The sequence below is a fragment of the Oncorhynchus tshawytscha genome, linkage group LG14 (assembly GCF_018296145.1).
Source record: "Oncorhynchus tshawytscha isolate Ot180627B linkage group LG14, Otsh_v2.0, whole genome shotgun sequence".
NCBI lineage: Eukaryota > Metazoa > Chordata > Actinopteri > Salmoniformes > Salmonidae > Oncorhynchus > Oncorhynchus tshawytscha.
In genome coordinates this window covers 29,678,568-29,698,468 of record NC_056442.1, presented here as the reverse complement: position 1 = coordinate 29,698,468, position 19,901 = coordinate 29,678,568, and the positions used below count along the sequence as shown (strand labels likewise).

The following is a 19,901-nucleotide window of genomic DNA, read 5'->3' as shown; positions in this document are numbered from 1 at the left end:
TATGCTCTAAAACACTCTGGTGACAAACAAACATTGCTTCCATGTTTCCATTCATCCACATGGCTGGGAGAACCTATTCAAGTAAGTAAATACATTTTGAAAATTTATAAAAAACTATGTATTATTAGCTAGCTAGCTACAGTGCAGGCTAACTCAAATGAGCTGCTAAATGAGCTAGCTAGTTGGCTAGCTAGCTATCTAACCAACTTTACATACTATATTGGTTATATCAGCTGTGTCGGTGAACCCTTCCTGTATCTGAACTGACTACATAGAGGGCACAGCATGACCAGAGCTGAGAAGTCACTTGGTCAGGTCAACAGGAAGTATTACTAAAGTGATGCTTTACATTGAAATACAGATAGAGATGCAAGTTGCAGAATTAATGATTCGTCAGTTTTGCATTTCACCTCCTGATGATTATGCTGACTGACAGTGAATTTAACTTTTTTTTAAATGTTAAAACACAAGGGTTAAACATGCTAACTCTCTCTCTCTCCATCTCTCTCGTCTGCAGGTATGTTTTGTGGGAGAGAGGATGCCAACCCCCAGTACCGTCATCGCCACCTCACCCGCTCTTAAGATAACCTTCGGGCCGACTGGGAGCCCAAGGCTGGTAGGAGACACCGCAGAGACACTTATATAATTGTGATGAACTGAGTGAATATTAGGGTAGCACGGTTTTAGAGTATTTACATGATGCATATGAAGTGTAGTGTACTGTTTTTCCATTCTATTTCTATTTCTGTATATATGAATGACAAATCAGCCTTTAACTAGTTAAATCATGTTTCTAGTCTATTGCATAGTTAGTGTAACCATTGATGTGTATAATTGTAATACATACATGCAGACACAGCATCAGATACTGTAATTTGATACTCCTGGTATTGGATATGACTGAAAAATAATCTCAAAAGACATGCGTACCTGAACTACACCTTTATTTGCCAAGGTAGAGTACATGATCAGTGAATATATTAAATGTACAGGCTACAATGTGAGGATCTCATGTATGGTAATGTATAAACTATTTGCATCCTTGGCACAAAGTTATATTATATTCTACTCAATCTATAGGCTTAATTAATAGGCTTAATTAATGTCCTTCAGACTGTTTTGAAGTTGATACAACTGGCTATGATAGCTGAGGTTTATAGCTAGGTTCTGAACTAATATGTATACCAAACGTTTTAGGGTCCATACAGATCGGCTACACATCCACAGGCATACGGGTATTTTTATCCTCCACTGCACAATAATCAAGAAAAAAATGTGCTAGCTACGTTATTTCATCTGCATTGCATGGCAAATATCAGCAAGGCAAGCCTACACAATTGTACATTCAATTTGCAGTAAATGCTTTAGCTAGCAAGATTCTTTACATCCACTGTTTCACAAGACAACAGCCTGGTTTGCTGGTTGTTTCAGGAGTCCCTAAAACAAACAACCAGAATTACAATTTCATACTCATGTCACAACACCCATAAAGCTAGTCAGCTAACGTAAACTCACTCACTTTTGTACATCGCCTTGGTCCGTACAATTGACCTTATTTTAGCGCCCCAAAAAATGTAATACTTCCAGATCAACTGTAATGTCAATACCATTATAAAGCACAATTTCTCCTCTTTCCAACAGAATCAATGTCACGCCCTGACCTTAGAGATCCTTTAAATTCTCTATTTGGTAGGTCAGGGTGTGACTAGGGTGGGAAATCTATGTTTATATTTCTTTGTTGGCCAAGTATGGTTCCCAGTCAGAGGCAGCTGTCTATTGTTGTCTCTGATTGGGGATCATACTTAGGCAGCCCTTTTTCCCACCTTCGGTTGTGGGATCTTGTCTTTTTGTGTTGCATGTGTTGCACTCCTAGCTTTACGTTTGTTGAGTTGTTTATTGTTTTTGGTGAAACATTTAATATTCAAGAAACTGTACGCCTACCACGCTGCAACTTGGTCTTCATTTAATGACGGATGTAATAATCAATTTCATGACCCCCATGCTGCCGGTTTCTGCATGATTCAAGAAGGCAATGAGCTCCGTCGGGTCTTTTTAAAAATGGCGGGTGGGGAAGCGAAACTAATGCATGATAGTGAGAAGGAGAGATGTTGTGTGGGAAAATTGCTTTTTTTCACTCGATCTGTCCAACTTATCACCTTATCGCCTTAAATGTAAATTAAACACTATAAAAGGTTTATATAATAATTACATACCTATTTGAAGGTTTGTGTCGAATTGGAATCTGGTTTTTAGGGCGGTGCTAAAGTGATCTTAGAAGTAAACAGCGGCTTTGAGAATGATGTTCGCATGCAATGATGATGCACAAAATGACTAGGTATCCCTCCTTACCCCCGTCACTGTCCATTTCTTGTTTTTAAAGGATGAGAGAAGTTCTACACCTGGTGGAGAGAGATTGTAAGACAGAAATAGTTTCTTTATGCGTGCTGTACGTTACGACATGACACGTCACGATGTAACAGAGGGTCCGTTTTTTTCAACTTTTCTCCAATACTATAGAGCCATTACCATGTCGATCAACGCTTGAATAGAAACGTAGTTCACACCCCCGATTTTGAAGTCAACTCAGTCGCTACAGTCCCATTAGTTTTCTTTGTAGCCTCGTTTGAATGTTGCGGTTGTGCACATTTGTACGGAATGGGGTGAGTTTATGTTAGCTGGCTAATGTTAGCTTGTCAGCTAGCTTGCTAAAGTTAATTTTTGTAACTTAACTTTATGATAAAAAAATATGCATAATCGTTTGTCTATACATTAACTAACATATTCCTCTCAACTGTACATGATTCAATTTGACCTTATAATCACTTACATTTGCTTCCATCCTAGTATTTTTGTCAGCCATCTTTGCTGAAGAAAGTGTCCAGCCTTGGGTCGCATAGTATCAAATTCATCATGGGAACCACTCGATATGATTGGTCATCGCGCAGCCGCTGGTGATTTGCATAAAGTTGGGAAAAGTTTATATTTTTCACCACCTCCCATGCCACGTTCGCACCGCCCAAAGGTACCCCACCCTCTCTGCTTTCCTTCCATTGAAAATGAATGGGAAGCGGTGTTTCACCACGCAGCATCTTGTGGTAGTGTACATGGGGCATCAACTTCTTGATCAAAGCCATGAGCGGGCATGTGGCTGTGATGTTTAGCCTCCTTAAGCTGTTCTAAAGACTGCTATTATTATTGTATATATAGTTAACTAAAAAATAATGTACAAAATATTTTATCAACTGAAAAAAAAACACTTGAAAAATTACAACTATACTGAAACTATAATCTGACTCCAAAACGAACTAAAATAAAATACAAACCATCATGTTTGTTTTTCAACCTACGGAATCTGGCGGGCCAGAAGACGGCTAACCACTGGGCACAGACATCAGTTCAACTTATAGTTTTGATTTACATTTGGTTGAGTTGTCAATTCAACGTGAAAACAACAACAACAAATGTCACCATGTCATTGGATTTAGGTTAACAGTTAGGTGAAAACAAGACAAAATGCCCGTACGTTGATAACTTTTTAAAATCTAATTTTATTGTGATGCCCACTCCAATACTTTGACTTTGTTGTCCTTAAGACATTTTGTCACAATTTTGGAAGTATGCTTGGGGTCATTGTCCATTTGGAAGACCCATTTGCGACCAAGCTTTAACTTCCTGACTGATGACTTGAGACATTGTTTCAATATATCCACATAATTTTGCTCCCTTGTGATGCCATCTATTTTGTGAAGTGCACCAGTCCCTCCTGCAGCAAAGCACCCCCACAATATGATGCTGCCACCCCCGTGCTTCACAGTTGGGATGGTGTTCTTCGGCTTGCAAGCCTCCCCCTTTTTCCTCCAAACATAACGATGGTCATTATGACCAAACAGTTCTATTTTTGTTTCATCAGACCAGAGGACATTTCGCCAAAAAGTACAATCTTTGTCCTCATGTGCAGTTGCAAACTGTAGTCTGGCTTTATTATGCCGGTTTTGTAGCAGTGGCTTCTTTCTTGCTAAGCGGCCTTTCAGGTTATGTCAATATAGGGCTCGATTTACTGTGGATAGAGATACTTTTGTACCCGTTTCCTCCAGCATCTTCACAAGGTCCTTTGCTGCTGTTCTGGGATTGATTTACACTTTTCGTACCAAAGAATGCATCTCCTTCCTGAGCGGTATGACGCCTGTGTGGTCCCATAGTGTTTATACTTGCATACTATTGTTTGTACAGATGAACGTGGTAGCATTCAGGTGTTTGGAAATTGTTCCCAAGGATGAAAGACTTGTGGAGGTCTACAATTTTTTGGCTTATTTCTTTAGATTTTCCCATGATGAAGGTAGGCCTTCAAATACATCCACAGGTACACCTCCAATTGACTCAAATGTCAATTAGCCTATCAGAAGCTTCTAAAGTCATGTCATCATTTCCTGGAATTTTCCAAGGGTGTTTAAAGGCACAGTCAACTTAGTGTATGAAAACTTCTGATCAACTGGAATTGTGATACAGTGAATTATAAGTGAATAATCTGTCTGTAAACAATTGTTGGAAAAATTACTTGTCTCATGCACAAAGTAGATGCCCTAACCGACTTGACAAAACTATAGTTTGTTAACAAGACATTTTTTGGAGTGGTTGAAAAACGAGTTTTAATGACTCCAACCTAAGTGTATGTAAACTTCCGACTTCAACTGTATAATAAACACAAATCTAAGTAAAGGAATGTATTAAAATGCAAGTCAATTTATACAATTTTTGACATGTGTTTTTCTGGATTTTTTTGTTGTTATTCTGTCTCTCACTGTTCAAATAAACTTACCATTAAAATTATAGACTGATCATTTCTTTGTCAGTGGGCAAACGTACAAAATCAGCAGGGGATCAAATACTTTTTTCCCTCACTGTATGCCAAATTGGCCACTGGTAACCCTACCATACCAATCTACTGTAGATTATACCAAGTAGCACACAGGTGTAGACAACACCGCTTGAACAGGCCTGCTAGTGATTTAAAAAACTTTTTCTGATGGAGATAAGTCATTAGTTTAGACCTCATCTGTGGTTTTAAAAACTCTACTTCTCCTTACCGAAATAACATACACATGATAAGGCACGCACTCTACACACACGTACACAAGGATGTTGTATTGTAAATATGTGATTGTGTAGTAGTGGCCTGAGGGAACACTAAATGTATTGGGTAAAGTGTTAAATTTTTATAATTTTAAACGGTATATAACTGCCTTAATGTTGCTGGACCCCAGGAAGAGTAGCTGCTAATGTTGATCCTTAATAAATGCAAATACAAATAGGCAAACTTGCTCACTGCCTCACAATTGTCACACCCTGATCTGTTTTTGTTTGTCTCCACCCCCCTCCAGGTGTCACCCATCTTCCCTATTATCCCCTGTGTATTTATACCTGTGTTCTCTATCTGTTTGTTGCAAGTTCGTCTTGTTCGTTCAAGCTAACCAACGTTTTTCCTGTCAGCTCCTATCGTTTCCCAGCCTCTTTCCTCGTCCTCCTGGTTTTTGACCTTTGCCTGTCCTGACCCTGTACCCTCCCGCCTGACCTCTCTGCCTGACCCTGAGTCCGCCTGCCATCCTGTACCTTTGCTCCACCTCTGGATTGCTGAACTCTGCCTGTCCCTGACCCTGAGTCCGCCTGCCGTCCTGTACCTTTGCCTTACCCTGGATTTTCGACCTCTGCCTGCCTTGACCTGCCTTTGCCTGCCCGTTGCCACAATAATCATTGTTACTTTGACAGTCTGCATCTTGATTCCTGATAACAATAGTGGATAGGCAAAATTAAGTTAATTTTCATTTGTAGCCAAAGGCACATCACATCTGTTAAATGTATTACATGTTTTTGAGTGCAGTGAGATATCTTTATTTTGGCAAATATTGCTTTTGTCACAGAGACTTATTTTACTTATCTTCCAAATGTTAAAACAGGAGTGGCCAATCTTCTTCCTGGAGAGTTACTGGGTAACCTAGTACCCAATACGTTTTTGTTCCAGCTCTGATCTAACACACCTTTAACACATCTTGGCGTTGATTAGCCGAATCAGGTGTGTTAGAGCAGGGCTGGAACAAGACAACATAGGCTACCCAGTAGCTCTACAGGAGGATATTATCTTTTGCAGATTATAAATAATTTGTAGATAAAATAATGTTAAAAGGTTCATTATAAGTATACATTTAAAACATACTGGTGATGATCTTAAAAGGAGTGTCTACCAAACACTTTCATACAAAATAACAGAAAATATGCTGCTCCCTTATTCCTCCATTGTGATTACAGTACAATTAATCAATCATCATAACTTCTCAGAGGCCTGGGAAGAGGTAGAAGTGCTTTGTTAGAGTGGCTCTGTCTTTGGTCGGCATCTGTCTGGGGAAATCTTCAAAGCGTCCCATGACCTGTATGGAAGAAAATACAAATATGTTATTGTGGCTCAAAGTAAATCAAAGCTGATCAATCATTCTATACAGTGCAATGAGGAAAGAACAATGTTATCTGTTCTGTTTCCAGATACTTGCCTTCCTGAACAATTCTTCTATATGATCATTCCAGGCATAGGTGTTGAATGTCTCCATGATGCGTTGGACAAAAAGGGTGCCCATCTTTGGATCTCTGTAGGACAGAGTATCTGAAAGCGAAGGGAATGTAATGAGGGTTTACTCACATTGATTTACAAACAATATAATGCCTGAGAATGTGTTAATATGACACACTAACCTGGTGTGCAGGACAGGAGGGAGATGAAGTCCTTCTCTTTGTGCTCCCTCCTAAATGAGTCACTCTCTAACCCTAGGTCAAGGCTGGACCCAGGCACTGCGTCACTGACCCAAACAGACCCATCCTTGCCTGAAACAACATGCAAATCCTCTTTAATATGGAGGTGTTGCCTGTACAAAAGGTTTACATACATTTAGGAAATGTGTATTTTTATGAAAGAATCACCTCCCCTGCAGGCCTGAATGAGGATGACTTTGGGTTTGTTAATCAGTGCTTTGCAGTTCTCTGTGTTCAGGTGTGTGAAGATGTTGTTGATGGGGAAGATGTCAAGATTAGGGTCCCCTTTCTTGTAATGGACACCCATGATGGCTCCCAGCTCCCCGTGAGACATCATCACCACGAAGACGCTGTCCGACAATAAGTGCTCCTCACGTTTAGAGAACGCTTTCACAGCCTCGTCCATCTCCTGCAAGAGCATACTGTCAGTCACAGAGGAGAAAAACCATAGACTAAGGAAACATGTAAACACTTCTAGAAGCAGGAGAGATGTTTCCTCCCTCTGTTTACCTGTCCAGACAGGTTTCTGTATTTCACCACATCATATCCCAGATCCCTGAGAAGCCTCTCCACGTTCTCCTCGTCCTTCTCTGCCCCTCGTCTCAGCATGTTCTTATCATCAAACTCCACATTGTTTATGAGCAGGGCCAGACGCTTCCGACCAGACTTATCCATTGGAGGGTAAATCTGATCGAGCAAAGCAATGATAGGTGCAAAGGTTATTTAACAGTAATATAGCCTAGCAACAATTCTACTCCTTCAAAATATGTGTGGAAATTGGTCCCAATTTACAAGTCATGCTAAAAACACTGTGTAATAACAGTGTAGGTACACATTGTTACACAGTTATTGCAGTTTGTGAAATTACAAATTGAAACTTTGACCATACTTTCACGCCTAGATTATTATATATATATATATATATTTTTTTTTTAAAGACTTTAGAGTAACTGTGTTTCCTAAACTATGACACCGGTAACCCAAGGGGTTCATAAGAAAGCTTACTGGTCTAATAGGATAACTATAAACTCAGAAGCTAATTCTATTGGGGCACTCAGAAAACCGATACATGTACACTGATCTATCCTTTGACAACGAAGTAGAGCTCAAACCTCGCTACCCTTCTTCTGAAGAATGTCCTTCTTAAAGTCATTTGTGCTGGGAATGAGGACAGAGGACACTGGCTGCTCCTCCTGCTCTGATAACTGGGGCGATGATGGTGCTGCAGGGAAAATACAGCATGTTACATTACATTTACAGTATCTGTTAAGTTCTTACTAACTCTTATCAAGTCTAAGAGAAGTTTGGCACTGTGACAGACGTAACTGAATGGTGTATCAGTTTCACTCACTCATCTGGACAGGCTGCCTGGGGGCCAGACCCATTTTGTCATAAAGTCCAGGATCTCTCTCCTGAACTCTGGCAATCATCTTCTCACTGGCTTTGCTCCCTTTCTTCCGCACCATATCGATAAGGCATCGTGCCTGCTCTGCCCTAGTGCTGTTCTCCTCCGTCACCGATTCTGTCTCTTCATCGTTCAGCACCTTGTCCTCCAAAAGGTCATCCAGGAGCTGCTTGATCACTGGCTTCGTCACACTGTCTATGAATGTCTTCCGAGCCTTGGAGAGCAACTTGTCTGGTGAAAGTAAATAGGATTTAATCAGAGCTACAATTTAGTCATTGTTGGAGCGATGTCTAAGTCTTATGCATCTGCTTTATAATTGAGCATACAGTGTATTCTAAATTTCAATTCATCCTTTAAAGGGACAATCAGCAGCTCGAACAATAACAAAGAGGACACCCCGCCACTGATTTGGTAAACAACTGAGGGATGGGGCTGGAGAAATGTAACCACTCTCAAACTCATGGACAGAGCTATGGATGCGAAGACTCCATGATATCAACATGATAGTTTAACCATGATTTGTGGCTATACAGTGTTTGTTTACAATTACATTGTTTACAAACAAATGAATAAACCAAGCTTATATTTTGATGAGTATAATGGTTGAACCAAGCTCATGAGTCATCTATAGGTTTTTAAAAAAAAATCAAGAATCAATGTGTATATCATTCATTTAAGTCTAACAATTGATGTAGCAACTTCAGTTTGTCTCTTTAATGATGCATGTATTTTTATAATATTTTGGTTCGTGTCTTACTTGGGGTGTGTTCGTAAATTAATTCTGGAGTGCCAGAGTGCGTTCAGACTGCGCTCTGGACGTTCGTTAATATCAGAGCGTTGTCAGATTGTCCGTTTGTAAACTCAGAGCGTTTCGATCTGGCGGAGGAGTAGGGTTGATCGGAGCGTTCTGACCTCACAATGGCAGTCAAGCACCCTAGCTAACTGGCTAAAGTTAGCTAGTTTGCCGACGTTTACTGACTCCGGGCATATTCAAAGCATGTTGAGCGTTCGTAAATTCGTCAGTTATTCTGCGCTCTGGCAGACTACGACGAGAGCGCTCTGTAATCGGAGTTGATGGCCATAGCAAATGTACGAACTCTATCACACACACACACATTGTTATCAAATCAACTGGTCCAGATAGAAAAAACGGGGGATCGACCGTGCATTTTGCCTGCACCAGTTAGTCTTGAGTTGGACGGCTATAGCGAAAGTGAAAGTATGCATGCTGTAGAAGTGGAAAAAAATTGGCCAGAATTCCAACAGAAATATTGCAATATTCTTCATATTTATATTTGTCAGAATAATACCATAAATACCATGTTTGTTAATAACAAATTGTACCAAAGCAAAACAGCCGATAATGTTTGTACATATACGTTTTTATTATTTACCTGCCATTCCTTAGATGAGGTGGATGAAGCTATTCTCTTCTTTCTGCTAGCTATTTCGCATAGAATAAAGATATGCCTATTTCGCATAGAATAAAGATATGCCTATTTCGCATTGAATAAAGATATGCCTATTTCGCATTGAATAAAGATATGCCTATTTCGCATAGAATAAAGATATGCCTAGGCGTTCTCTTGATGATCCCAAATACTTTTCAACCTAGACTACTGGAGTCATAAAAAGTCTTAGCAACTTCCCGTATATTTTATACAGTAACCTGATTGGCTGGCTTGGTGCATATATACATAACAGGTTTGTTGGACTGTGATATGCATTTAAAAATATGTTGTATTTTTTAGATTTACAATAAAGGAAATGTGCATTTCTATACTGTAGCTTCCAAAATATGTTTTTACAATTGAGGAGGAGTGCCAGGATGGCTTCAATACAGCGCAAGTCGTCCAGGGTTTATACACATCATTTATCAGGACCCAGTGGTCAGGACAGCTGAGTCCCTGCCCATCTTCCCGAAAACGTCTGACATCAATACTTTATTATATAGCTACTTACTATGAATGTGATATGTGGTTGTCCATATCTAGCTGCCTTTATATTCATACACTAACTGTAAATCGCTCTGAATAAGAACCCCATATAAAATGAATAACGTTTTAATAATTTCCCATTTGAAGGAATATAGTGTTGCACAGCACTGTCTGTATACCTGAAATGGTCTCAAGAGCGCGCCATTGGATATCGACTAACGAGGAAGAAGGGTGACTACGTAAACAAACTGGTCTGTCAGACGGGTGGGTAGCAGATGGTGCCAATTGGCTGCATAAAAAACTACATATATCTACACTCAATCTTTCTGAAAAGGTAATGAGTCACAGAATGTTGTTAGCTAACGAAATTGTTTGTCAATTTTGTTGGGTCTGGAATTACTGTCACCCTAGCTAGCTAACGTCAACCGCAAACTAGCTAGCTAGCTAGCTAATGTTAGCTTCTAGTAGTGAGCCAAACCCTAGTTCAATGTATCTCTACTCTGCTAAGGACCCAGTGGTCAGGTGTGTCTATTGTAGAATACTTAATTATGGTATTTTTGTAGCGAAGTTTATTGTTAATATTTAGCTACCAGAAGAAGCCTAGCTAGCTTTGTCATGTCATTGTGTCGCGTTTTTCGTGAATTTAGAGCTAGCTAATGTTAGCAAGCTAGTTAGAGTTTAGCTAAGCCCATTACATTGCATTACATCGTAGTAGGGTTAGTTATACGAATATTTGGTAGTAAAGTAGCTAACTAGCGTGTTTATAAATCAGGATGGCTAGCTACTAATAACGTTGTAATGTAATGTTGTAATGTGGCTTCAAACAAAGTCAAGTGTAGGGCAGCTACACTATTGGGATTTGACACAGCTAGAAGGCCATAAACATTTTCAACAGTGTTTGTGGTCATCCATTAAATTCCTCCTGTGTTGATTTTCGTATCATGCATTCCCAATGTGAGTCGGGAGTCAAAATCATCAGGGATAGGCAGATTCTTAGGGGTTCAAACTCTTGTCAGATTTCCAGTGTTGACCTTAATGTTACGGTGGTAAAGGTGTAAACACTGCCATATGAAATCATATTTTGATACGCACAGGAATTCACTAAGATTTTCAGTGTGTGTATTGAAATGTGTCTTTACGCTAGCTACCTCTATTAAACATACATTTTTTATCAAATACCTCAACCTGAATGTGGCCCATAGTGTGTAGGCATTCAACTTTGTCAAAGTCCTGATAAATAAAAAATAGCCATCAAGTTTGATGTAGGCCTACTTCTGACTGTGGATCTTTCTACCATTCAGACTTGTCATTTTCCTGTTCCCAGCCGTATCCACGCTAGCCGTGAGGGATGAGCCACCGGTCGGAACGTCGTGGGATCCATGTGGACCAGTCAGAGCTGCTGTGTACGAAGGGATGTGGTTTCTATGGCAACACAGCCTGGCAGGGCCTCTGCTCCAAGTGCTGGCGGGAGGAGTACCAACAAACCAGACACAAACAGATCCAGGAGGACCATGCACTGGCAGAGAGGTGTGGTTGTCTATCTGAGCAAACTTGTTTTGCATCAACCCCCAGCTGCTGGGCGGAGGTAGCACTCAATTTTAAATCTAGGAGCCCGATGGCAAACACTGAATGCCCTGCATAAAATTGAGGGGTGCAGTCGAAAACAAAACAATAACAAAATGCAGCTGTTACTTTTGATCATTGGTCAAAGAAAATCATTTTAACAGCCATTTTTACAGAAGCAAATGGAACAGTGTCATGATTCTTGACTTTTTGATCTCTGACATTTTTTTCTGTCTGTCTCTGTCGGAAGTATTGATCATGTGGTAGTAACAGCAATGCCTGTTCTGTGTCCCAGGTTACAGAAGGAGGAGGAGGCAGCGTACGCTAACAACCACCAGGGGGCAGCCCAGCCCCAGCCTGCCATCGCACCCTTCAGCAAGTTTGAAGAGAGGAAAACCAAGGAGAAGTCACGTAAAGTCAACACAATGACTAAGTTTTTCACTCCCTCAACAAAGACACCGCCCAAGAAAGGTAGGGTCCAAGTCTTTGAGATAGGGTTTATCGTGTTTTCTCTACCATTACTTGAGGTATGAGCAGATCCAAACCAAAACTACCTTCCCTCTGCATAATATTGGTGTACAGTTCCTCTTTCCCCGCTCTTTCAGAATTCTGCTCCACTACCACTCTCTCCCCCCAGTCACTGTGGAGGAGGTCACATGGGGCATCCAGCTAGAATTCCTTAGATTTTCAACCTCTCCCTGACTCAGTCTAATATCTACAGTGCCTTCAGAAAGGATTCATACCCTTTGACTTATTCCACATTTTGCTGTGTTACAGCCTGAATTCAACATTTATTAAATATGTTTTTTCTTACCCATCTACACACAATACCCCATAATGATGAAGTGAAAAACATATTTTCAATGTATTGATAATGAAATAGAGAAGTTTCTCATTTACATAAGTATTCACACCCCTGAGTCAATACATTTTAGAATCACCTTTGGCAGCGATTACAGAGACTTTCTGGGCAAGTCTCTAAGAGCTTTGCACACCTAGATTGTACAATATTTGCCCATTATTTTTTTTTCAAAGTTCTTCAAGCTCTGTCAAATTGGATGTTGATCATCGCTAGACAACCATTTTCAAATCTTGCCATAGATTTTCAAGCAGATTTAAGTAAACTATAACTCGACCACTCAGGAACATTCACTGTCTTCTTGGTGTGCATCTCCATTGTAGATTTGTTCTTGTGTTTTAGGTTATTGTCCTGCTGAAAGGTGAATTAATCTCCCAGTGTCTGGTGGAAAGCAGACTGAACCAGGTTTTCCTATAGGATTTTATCTGTGCTTAGCTCCATTCCTTTTCTTTTTTTATTCTGAAAAACAACCGTCTTTAACGATTACAAGCATACCTATAACATGATGCAGCCACCACTATGCTTAAAAATATGGAGAGTGGTAATGTGTTGCATTGGATTTGCCCCTAACAGTTTTACTTCAGTGCCATGATGCATGTTTTGGGATATTTTTAGTCTGTACAGGCTTCCGTCTTTTCACTCTGTCATTTAGGTTAGTATTGTGGAGTAACTACAATGTTGTTGAGCCATCTTCAGTTTTCTCCTGTCACAGCATTTAAATGGTGAAATCCCTGAGCGGTTTCCTTTGACTCCGGCAACTGAGGTAGGAAGGACACCTGTATCTTTGTAGTGACTGGGTGTATTGATACACCATCCACAGTGTAATTAACTTCACAATGCTCAAAGGTATATTCAATTTTGTTTTTGTTTTTTTACCTATCTATCAGTAGGTGCCTTTCTTTGCGAGGCATTGGAAAACCTCCCTGGTCATTGTGTTTGATTCTGTGTTTGAAATGCATTGCTCGACTGAGTGATCTACAAATAATTGTATGTTTGGGATAAAATCATCTTAAACACTATTATTGCACACAAAGTGAGTTCATGCAACTTATTATGTGACATGTTAAGCAAATTTCTACTTATTTAAGCTTGGCATAACAAAGGGGTTGAATACTTAATGACTCAAGACATTTCAGCTTTTCATTTGTAATTCATTTGTAAAAGTTTCAAAAACATAATTCCACTTTGAAATGATGGGTTATTGTGTGTAGGCAAAATATTTTACATTCAGGCTGTAACACAACAAAATGTGTAAAAAAGTCAAGGGGTGTGAATACTTTCTGAAGGCACTGTACATGTTTCAAGCAAACCACCATTGTCCCTGTGCCCAAGAACGCCAAGGTAACCTGTCTAAATGTATATTGCCCTGTAGATGCGAACGACTCACAATACCATCATTACACCAGCATAAAGTTGGCAGACGACACAACGGTGGTAGGCCTGATGACTGCTTGGCATCTGACCGCAAGGCGCTACAGAGAGTAGTGCGTACAGCCCAGTACATCACTGGGGCCGAGCTCCCTGCCATCTAGGACCTTTATACCAGGCGGTGTCAGAGGAAGGCCCAAAACATTGTCAGACTCCAGCCACAGGTCCCACAGTTGACCGTGCAAGTCAGAAAAAAACAAGCAATGAGGTCAAAGGAATTGTCCGTACAGCTCCGAGACAGGATTGTGTCGAGGCACAGATCTGGGGAAGGGTACCAAAACATTTCTGCAGCGTTGAAGGTGTCCCAGAACACAGTGGCCTCCATCATTCTTACATGGAAGAAGTGTGGAACCACCAAGACTCTTCCTAGAGCGGGCCGCCCAGCCAAACTGGGAAATCGGTGAGAAGGGCCTTGGTCAGGGAGGTGACCAAGAAGCCCTAATGGTCACTCTGACAGAGCTCTATAGTTCCTCTGTGGAGATGGGAGAACCTTCCAGAAGGACAACCGGCTGAATACTTTATACTCTTTTATTCGTTATTCACTGTGTATTTATTCCTCGTCACTATTTACATTTTTTATTTTACAAAATCATATTTTTTAACTGCGTTTTTGGAAAAGGACCTGTAAGTAAGCATTTCACTGTTAGTCTACACCTGTTGTCTATGTGACAAATGAAAATAGATTTTAAGACCAAATCCCAAGGCAAACCTAATTACATTCATCGGTGAGGCCATATAGAGATCAAATCACCACGCCTTAACCCTTAGCCTACAATTTCCACACCTCTGCGGAAATCTAATTAACATACAAAAAAAATCCCCATCAAAATCCGTCTGTTTTAAGCTAGAGATATATATTGGTGAAAAGGTAGCAGAGCTAGAGCAGTATTTGTCAGACATGAGACATCTTGAAAATTGGTCTTCTCACAAACGTCTGTAGCGTAAAAAATACAAAAAATCCCATCTCTCTTATATATGGCAGACACTTCAGAATAAACTTCCTTTTGATTTTTTTGGGGGGGGACTGTTGTTCCATGTAGTGAATCTGTTACTCAGTGTGTTTCTATTGGCTAATAGCAGTAATGATGAATTTTAAAATAAAATAAAAAAGATACCTTTTAAGGGTAAAATCAATACACTAAATAGTTGTTGGTATGACCATCTTAAAACAAGTCTACATGTTAGTTTAGAATCCTTCCCCCGGCTTAGACTCTAGAGGGTTTTAAAGACAGAACTGTTCAGATAATACAGGACAAGTCATGGTTGATTTAATTCATGTTGAACCATTTATTTGATGCGTAGCAAAAAGTAACTAGCGAAACACAAATTGCAGAAGGATGTTGTGTGAAATCACAACTCTGCATGCTGTGCTGGTCAAGGATGAGATTAATAGAAAGCCCACCCTTGTTTTTCTGTACTTTATATCAAGCACCTAAGGAATATTGTACACACACAGGTATATCATTCCCTCCATTATAAACTCAGCAAAAAAAGAAACATCCCTTTTTCAGGACCCTTTCTTTCAAAGATAATTTGTAAAAATCCAAATAACTTCACAAATCTTCATTGTAAAGGGTTTAAACACTGTTTCCCATGCTTGTTCAATGAACCATAAACAATAATTAATGAGCATGCACGTTCTGTGTGTGATTTCCTGCAAGACAGGCATATCAGTGTTCTGCCATGGCCAGCGAAGAGCTCGGATCTCAATCCCATTGAGCACGTCTGGGACCTGTTGGATCGGAGGGTGAAGGCTAGGGCCATTCCCCCCAAGAAATGTCCGGGAACTTGCAGGTGCCTTGGTGGAAGAGTTGGGTAACATCTCTCAGCAAGAACTGGCAAATCTGGTGCAGTCCACGAGGAGGAGATGCGCTGCAGTACTTAATGCAGCTGGTGGCCACACCAGATACTGACTGTTACTTTTATTTTGTCCCCCCACCCCCTCTTTGTTCAGGGACACATTATTCCATTTATGTTAGTCACATGGCTGTGGAACTTGTTCAGTTTATGTCTGTTGTTGAATCTTGTTATGTTCATACTAATATTTACAAATGTTAGGTTTGCTGAAAATAAATGCAGTTGACAGTGAGAGGATCTCTTTTTTTCGCTGAGTTTATGTATCCTCCCCCTCTCAGAATCCGTCCCTGGCGAGGTCCTGTCGACCCCCAGCCCCTCAGTGAGCCGCAAGCCCTTAGAGACGGACCGCACCACACGAGAGTTCATCGACTTCCTCAAGACACTGAAACCTGGCAGGGAGATCTTCAAACAGTGCCGAGCCTTCACAGAGAGCATGGCCTACAAGAGGGTGAGTAGTACACCACAATACCATAAGGGGCTTCTGAATGTGGAGAGCCTGATGGGGGTTACCTCTATTCATTCACCCCTCCGGCTTTTGTTTGGAACATTTCACTTCCTCGTTGTAGAAGAAGGATGACAAAGACAAACGCTGAGGTTACTCTAGAGCATTGAGTGAATAACCAAATGAACTCGCCCTTGAAATGAATGAAAATGTACGACAATCCCTTCATGCTAATAGTGAGCTTGTTCCCCAGGACCTGGGTGCTGATGAGCTGTCTGAGTGCGTTCAAGACTTCTACCAGAACCTTTCAGACCGCCTGCACACACACTTCAAAGGTACACCTTTCCTTTCCTCACCTCTACTACTCTAATACTGGAACATTAAGGATATCTTGAAGTAGGGGCTTGATGATAAAGTTGCTGGTGACAATGAAGTAGAAGGAACACACTTTTCTTTCAGAGAGCTCTCCTATTGGTAGGCCTTGAATGACTCACATTTGCTGTTTTCCCATCTGTCCGTGTTGACTCCAGGGTCGTCGGAGCGCGTAGAGAGTGTGATGGACGAGGTAGAGAGGTACATGATGACACGTCTCTACGAGGAAGTCTTCTGTCCTGAGACCACAGATGATGAGAAGAAAGACCTGGCCATTCAAAAGAGAATCAGGTAAAGACATTGAAACAGATATGGTACTGAGTTTAAGTATTAAAGCTGCTGTATGCCTCCTTGTACATCTGTTCACTAAAGTGGATGGGGGTGGCTGGGTTGCAGGGCCTTGCATTGGGTCACCATTGAGATGCTGTGTGTCCCTGTGGATGAGGAGATTCCAGAGGTGTCTGATAACGTGGTCAAAGCCATCACAGGTCAGACTTACAATGTATTCATTTGTTTTTAGATTTTTACAAAGAGACACAAACATTGAATGAACATGCATGTGATGTAGAATGTCATCATAGCACATTAACTACCACTCTGTTCCACCCTGACCTCCTGTAGACGTGATCGAGATGGACTCGAAGCGTGTGCCCAGGGACAAGCTGACCTGCATCACACGCTGCAGTAAGCACATCTTCAATGCCATCAATACCACCAAGAAGGAGGCGGCATCTGCTGATGACTTCCTGCCCACCCTCATCTACATCGTCCTGAAGGCCAACCCTCCGCGACTGCAGTCCAACATCCAGTACATCACCCGCTTCTGTAACCCTAGCCGCCTCATGAGCGGAGAAGACGGATACTACTTCACCAACCTGGTGAGAGGGCTGTGTCGACAAAGCAAACAGACAGACGAGCTGTACCAAACAAACTCAATTTACACATATTAAGAATGTATTTTCTGATTCCCCTAATTCCCCTTTGTCTCTCTCCTCTCTCTCTCTGCAGTGCTGTGCGGTGGCCTTCATAGAGAAGCTGGATGGCCAGTCTCTGAACCTGAGCGTTGAGGAGTTTGAGCTCTACATGTCAGGCCAGGCGTCTCCCCAGCGTCCCCAGGCTGCCACCTCCCCCGCCTGTAGTGCTGCTTTCAGCCAGATGAACGAGAGTCTGGACCTATTGACGGGACTGGGCGTGAGGCAGGAACGCGTCATGGAGGGGGCTCGCCGCCTGGAGAGTGACCTCATCGACTGGAGGGATGGGGTAGAGCACAAAGTGCAGGATGTGATGGAGAGGTTCCCCCTGGAAATGCACCCCACCGCTCCCCCCACCACCTCTTCTGCCATAGATGCTGACAACGTGGAAAACGACCACCTACCTTCTCCTCTCCAACCCCAGTTGTTTGCCGGCTGACCCCCCCCCTCTTTGGACTTGTTACTCTCTCTCCACCCTGGAAAGTGTCTCCTGTCCTTATGCACATATAGGTTCCTTCTAATGGATCCAACAAATATAACTCCAACCCTCCCCATTGTATGCACACTTAAAATAGATGCTTGCAGTCGCCTGAACCCCAGTACTCCTAAATAGCCAACTTTCTCGGTCTGTCTTCCCCACTGATTGGTAAGAGGACAAGATGAGTTGCAGGCATATTACCTTCATCCATGGTCATGAAGGAAAGGAGATAAGGAAAGGAAGCTTTAAGAGTATTGGGACACAGATCATTGATCTTGCCCTCCTTTGTCCCCTATATTACTCCTCCTGACTGAATCCAAGTCAGAGTACAGAAGCCCAAGCGTTAGGGATCTGTTGGGGTCACGTGAGTGTATGTGACCACGACCAAATTTCCCCTGAAGATGTCTATAAATAAGTGTGTGTGTGTGTGTGTGTGTGTGTGTGTGTGTGTGTGTGTGTGGGGTTTCATTTCCCTGCCAAACCTGTTCAGTCATGTGCTTAGTTTGAGGAAGTTATTTTATTTTTCTATTGTTCAGGCTATAGTCTTCTGAGAGGGGATAATGATCTTTAACCTATTAAAATGGCTAGATTGATACTGTAGCTCAAAGTTTACATTTTGTCTGGGTGCATATTTAGAATGGTTATATCTAAGAAGAGTACTTTTAGTAAGTTCTTTATATTATTTTACAGTGGTGTATATTATTTGTACAAATGTATTGGGGGTAAATGTTGCCAAGCAGAATAGCCATAACAATGTTGATCTCAGCTCCATGTAGTAACCATTCATTCTGGATCAGGTGGATATATGAAGGAAGAGTAGACATTGAGTTGAATGAGTAGTATCTTTGATACAACAGAAAGGTCAATTTACATACTACCTAATATATTTTCTGGTCTTTTATCATGTTTCATTTTATTACATTTGTAACTATCAGAACAGTGTACAAATGCTGGCCAAATCCTGGTTGCCAAAATCCATTCAATCCAATTTAAACACTAACTGAAATAACTAGGCATTGGATAGCACACAGCAATCAATGAACAGGTATTTTTGAAAGGAATGTTAAAAATATATATACATATCACACACACACACACACACACACACACACACACATCTGTACAACCTTGTAGGTTTGTTTTTGTATGTTGAAGGAGTAACTCAACATTGTCTTGTATTTTAATGTAACTTATTGAGACAGTTTTGTTTTATAGTGTCCATGGGTTTGTTGATGAATAAAATAACTCAAAAGCTGTTCTGTGTCTAGAAGGCTTTGTCACCACTGTAACATTACTATCTATGGTAAGTAGAGAAAGCAAAGGTGTGTTTGCAATGCACACAGTGTATAAAACATTAAGAACACCTGCTCTTTCCATGACTAAATGACAAGGGGAAAGATGATCCCTTGTTTATGTCACCTGTTAAATCCACTTCAATCAGTGTAGATGAAGGGGACTAGACGTGTTAAATAAAGATTTTTAAGCCTTAAGACATGGATTGTGTGTGTGTGTGTGTGTGTCAGGGGGTGAATGGGCAAAACAAAAGATTTAAGTGCCTTTGAACTGGGTTTTTCATGCTCAGCAGTTTCCCATGTGTATCAATGGTCCACCACTCAAAGGACATCCAGTCAACTTGACAACTGTGGGAAAGCATTGGAGTCAACACGGGCCAGAATCCCTGTGGAACACTTTCAACACATTGTAGAGTCTGTGCCCTGATGAATTGTCTGTTTTGAGGGCAGAAGGAGGTGCAACACAATATTAGGAAAGTGTTCCTAATGTTTTGTACACAGG

The 19,901-nt window shown here is 41.1% G+C and overlaps 2 protein-coding genes across 6 annotated transcripts; one reads left to right on the top strand and one right to left on the bottom strand.

Moving 5' to 3' along the window:
• Positions 1-5,870: 5,870 nt before the first annotated feature.
• Positions 5,871-9,843, bottom strand: LOC112266955 (caspase a). The gene is made up of 8 exons (XM_024444926.2): positions 9,595-9,843; positions 8,147-8,431; positions 7,908-8,017; positions 7,306-7,482; positions 6,964-7,204; positions 6,739-6,867; positions 6,540-6,649; positions 5,871-6,419 (listed from the first exon to the last, which is right to left on the bottom strand). The coding sequence occupies exons 1-8, from the start codon at positions 9,599-9,601 to the stop codon at positions 6,327-6,329; spliced, it is 1,152 nt and encodes a 383-aa protein (XP_024300694.1). The 5' UTR covers positions 9,602-9,843; the 3' UTR covers positions 5,871-6,326.
• A 316-nt stretch (positions 9,844-10,159) lies between these two features.
• Positions 10,160-19,362, top strand: LOC112266956 (rab5 GDP/GTP exchange factor). Of its 5 annotated transcripts, none has more exons than XM_024444930.2 (9): positions 10,160-10,401; positions 11,462-11,664; positions 11,996-12,171; positions 16,123-16,292; positions 16,540-16,621; positions 16,817-16,949; positions 17,031-17,146; positions 17,280-17,536; positions 17,667-19,362. In XM_024444930.2, exons 2-9 carry the CDS (start codon positions 11,486-11,488, stop codon positions 18,066-18,068), a joined length of 1,515 nt encoding a protein of 504 aa, XP_024300698.1. In that variant the 5' UTR covers positions 10,160-10,401; positions 11,462-11,485; the 3' UTR covers positions 18,069-19,362. The 5 variants fall into 5 exon arrangements, with proteins under 5 accessions (XP_024300698.1, XP_024300697.1, XP_024300695.1 ...); XM_024444929.2 differs by having other exon boundaries at positions 11,439-11,664; XM_024444927.2 differs by having other exon boundaries at positions 10,161-10,471.
• The last annotated feature ends 539 nt before the right edge of the window (positions 19,363-19,901 follow it).

Excerpts from the sequence above, each read along its gene's own strand:
- LOC112266955 (XM_024444926.2), bottom strand. Across the intron at positions 6,868-6,963 it reads CATTCAGGCCTGCAGGGGAG|GCAAGGATGGGTCTGTTTGG; the intron begins GTGATTCTTTCA and ends ATGTTGTTTCAG. Across the intron at positions 6,650-6,738 it reads CCTCCTGTCCTGCACACCAG|ATACTCTGTCCTACAGAGAT; the intron begins GTTAGTGTGTCA and ends CTTCGCTTTCAG.
- LOC112266956 (XM_024444930.2), top strand. The coding sequence starts at position 11,486 with ATGAGCCACCGGTCGGAACGTCGTGGGATCCATGTGGACCAGTCAGAG. Across the intron at positions 11,665-11,995 it reads GACCATGCACTGGCAGAGAG|GTTACAGAAGGAGGAGGAGG; the intron begins GTGTGGTTGTCT and ends TCTGTGTCCCAG. Across the intron at positions 17,147-17,279 it reads CGTGGTCAAAGCCATCACAG|ACGTGATCGAGATGGACTCG; the intron begins GTCAGACTTACA and ends GACCTCCTGTAG.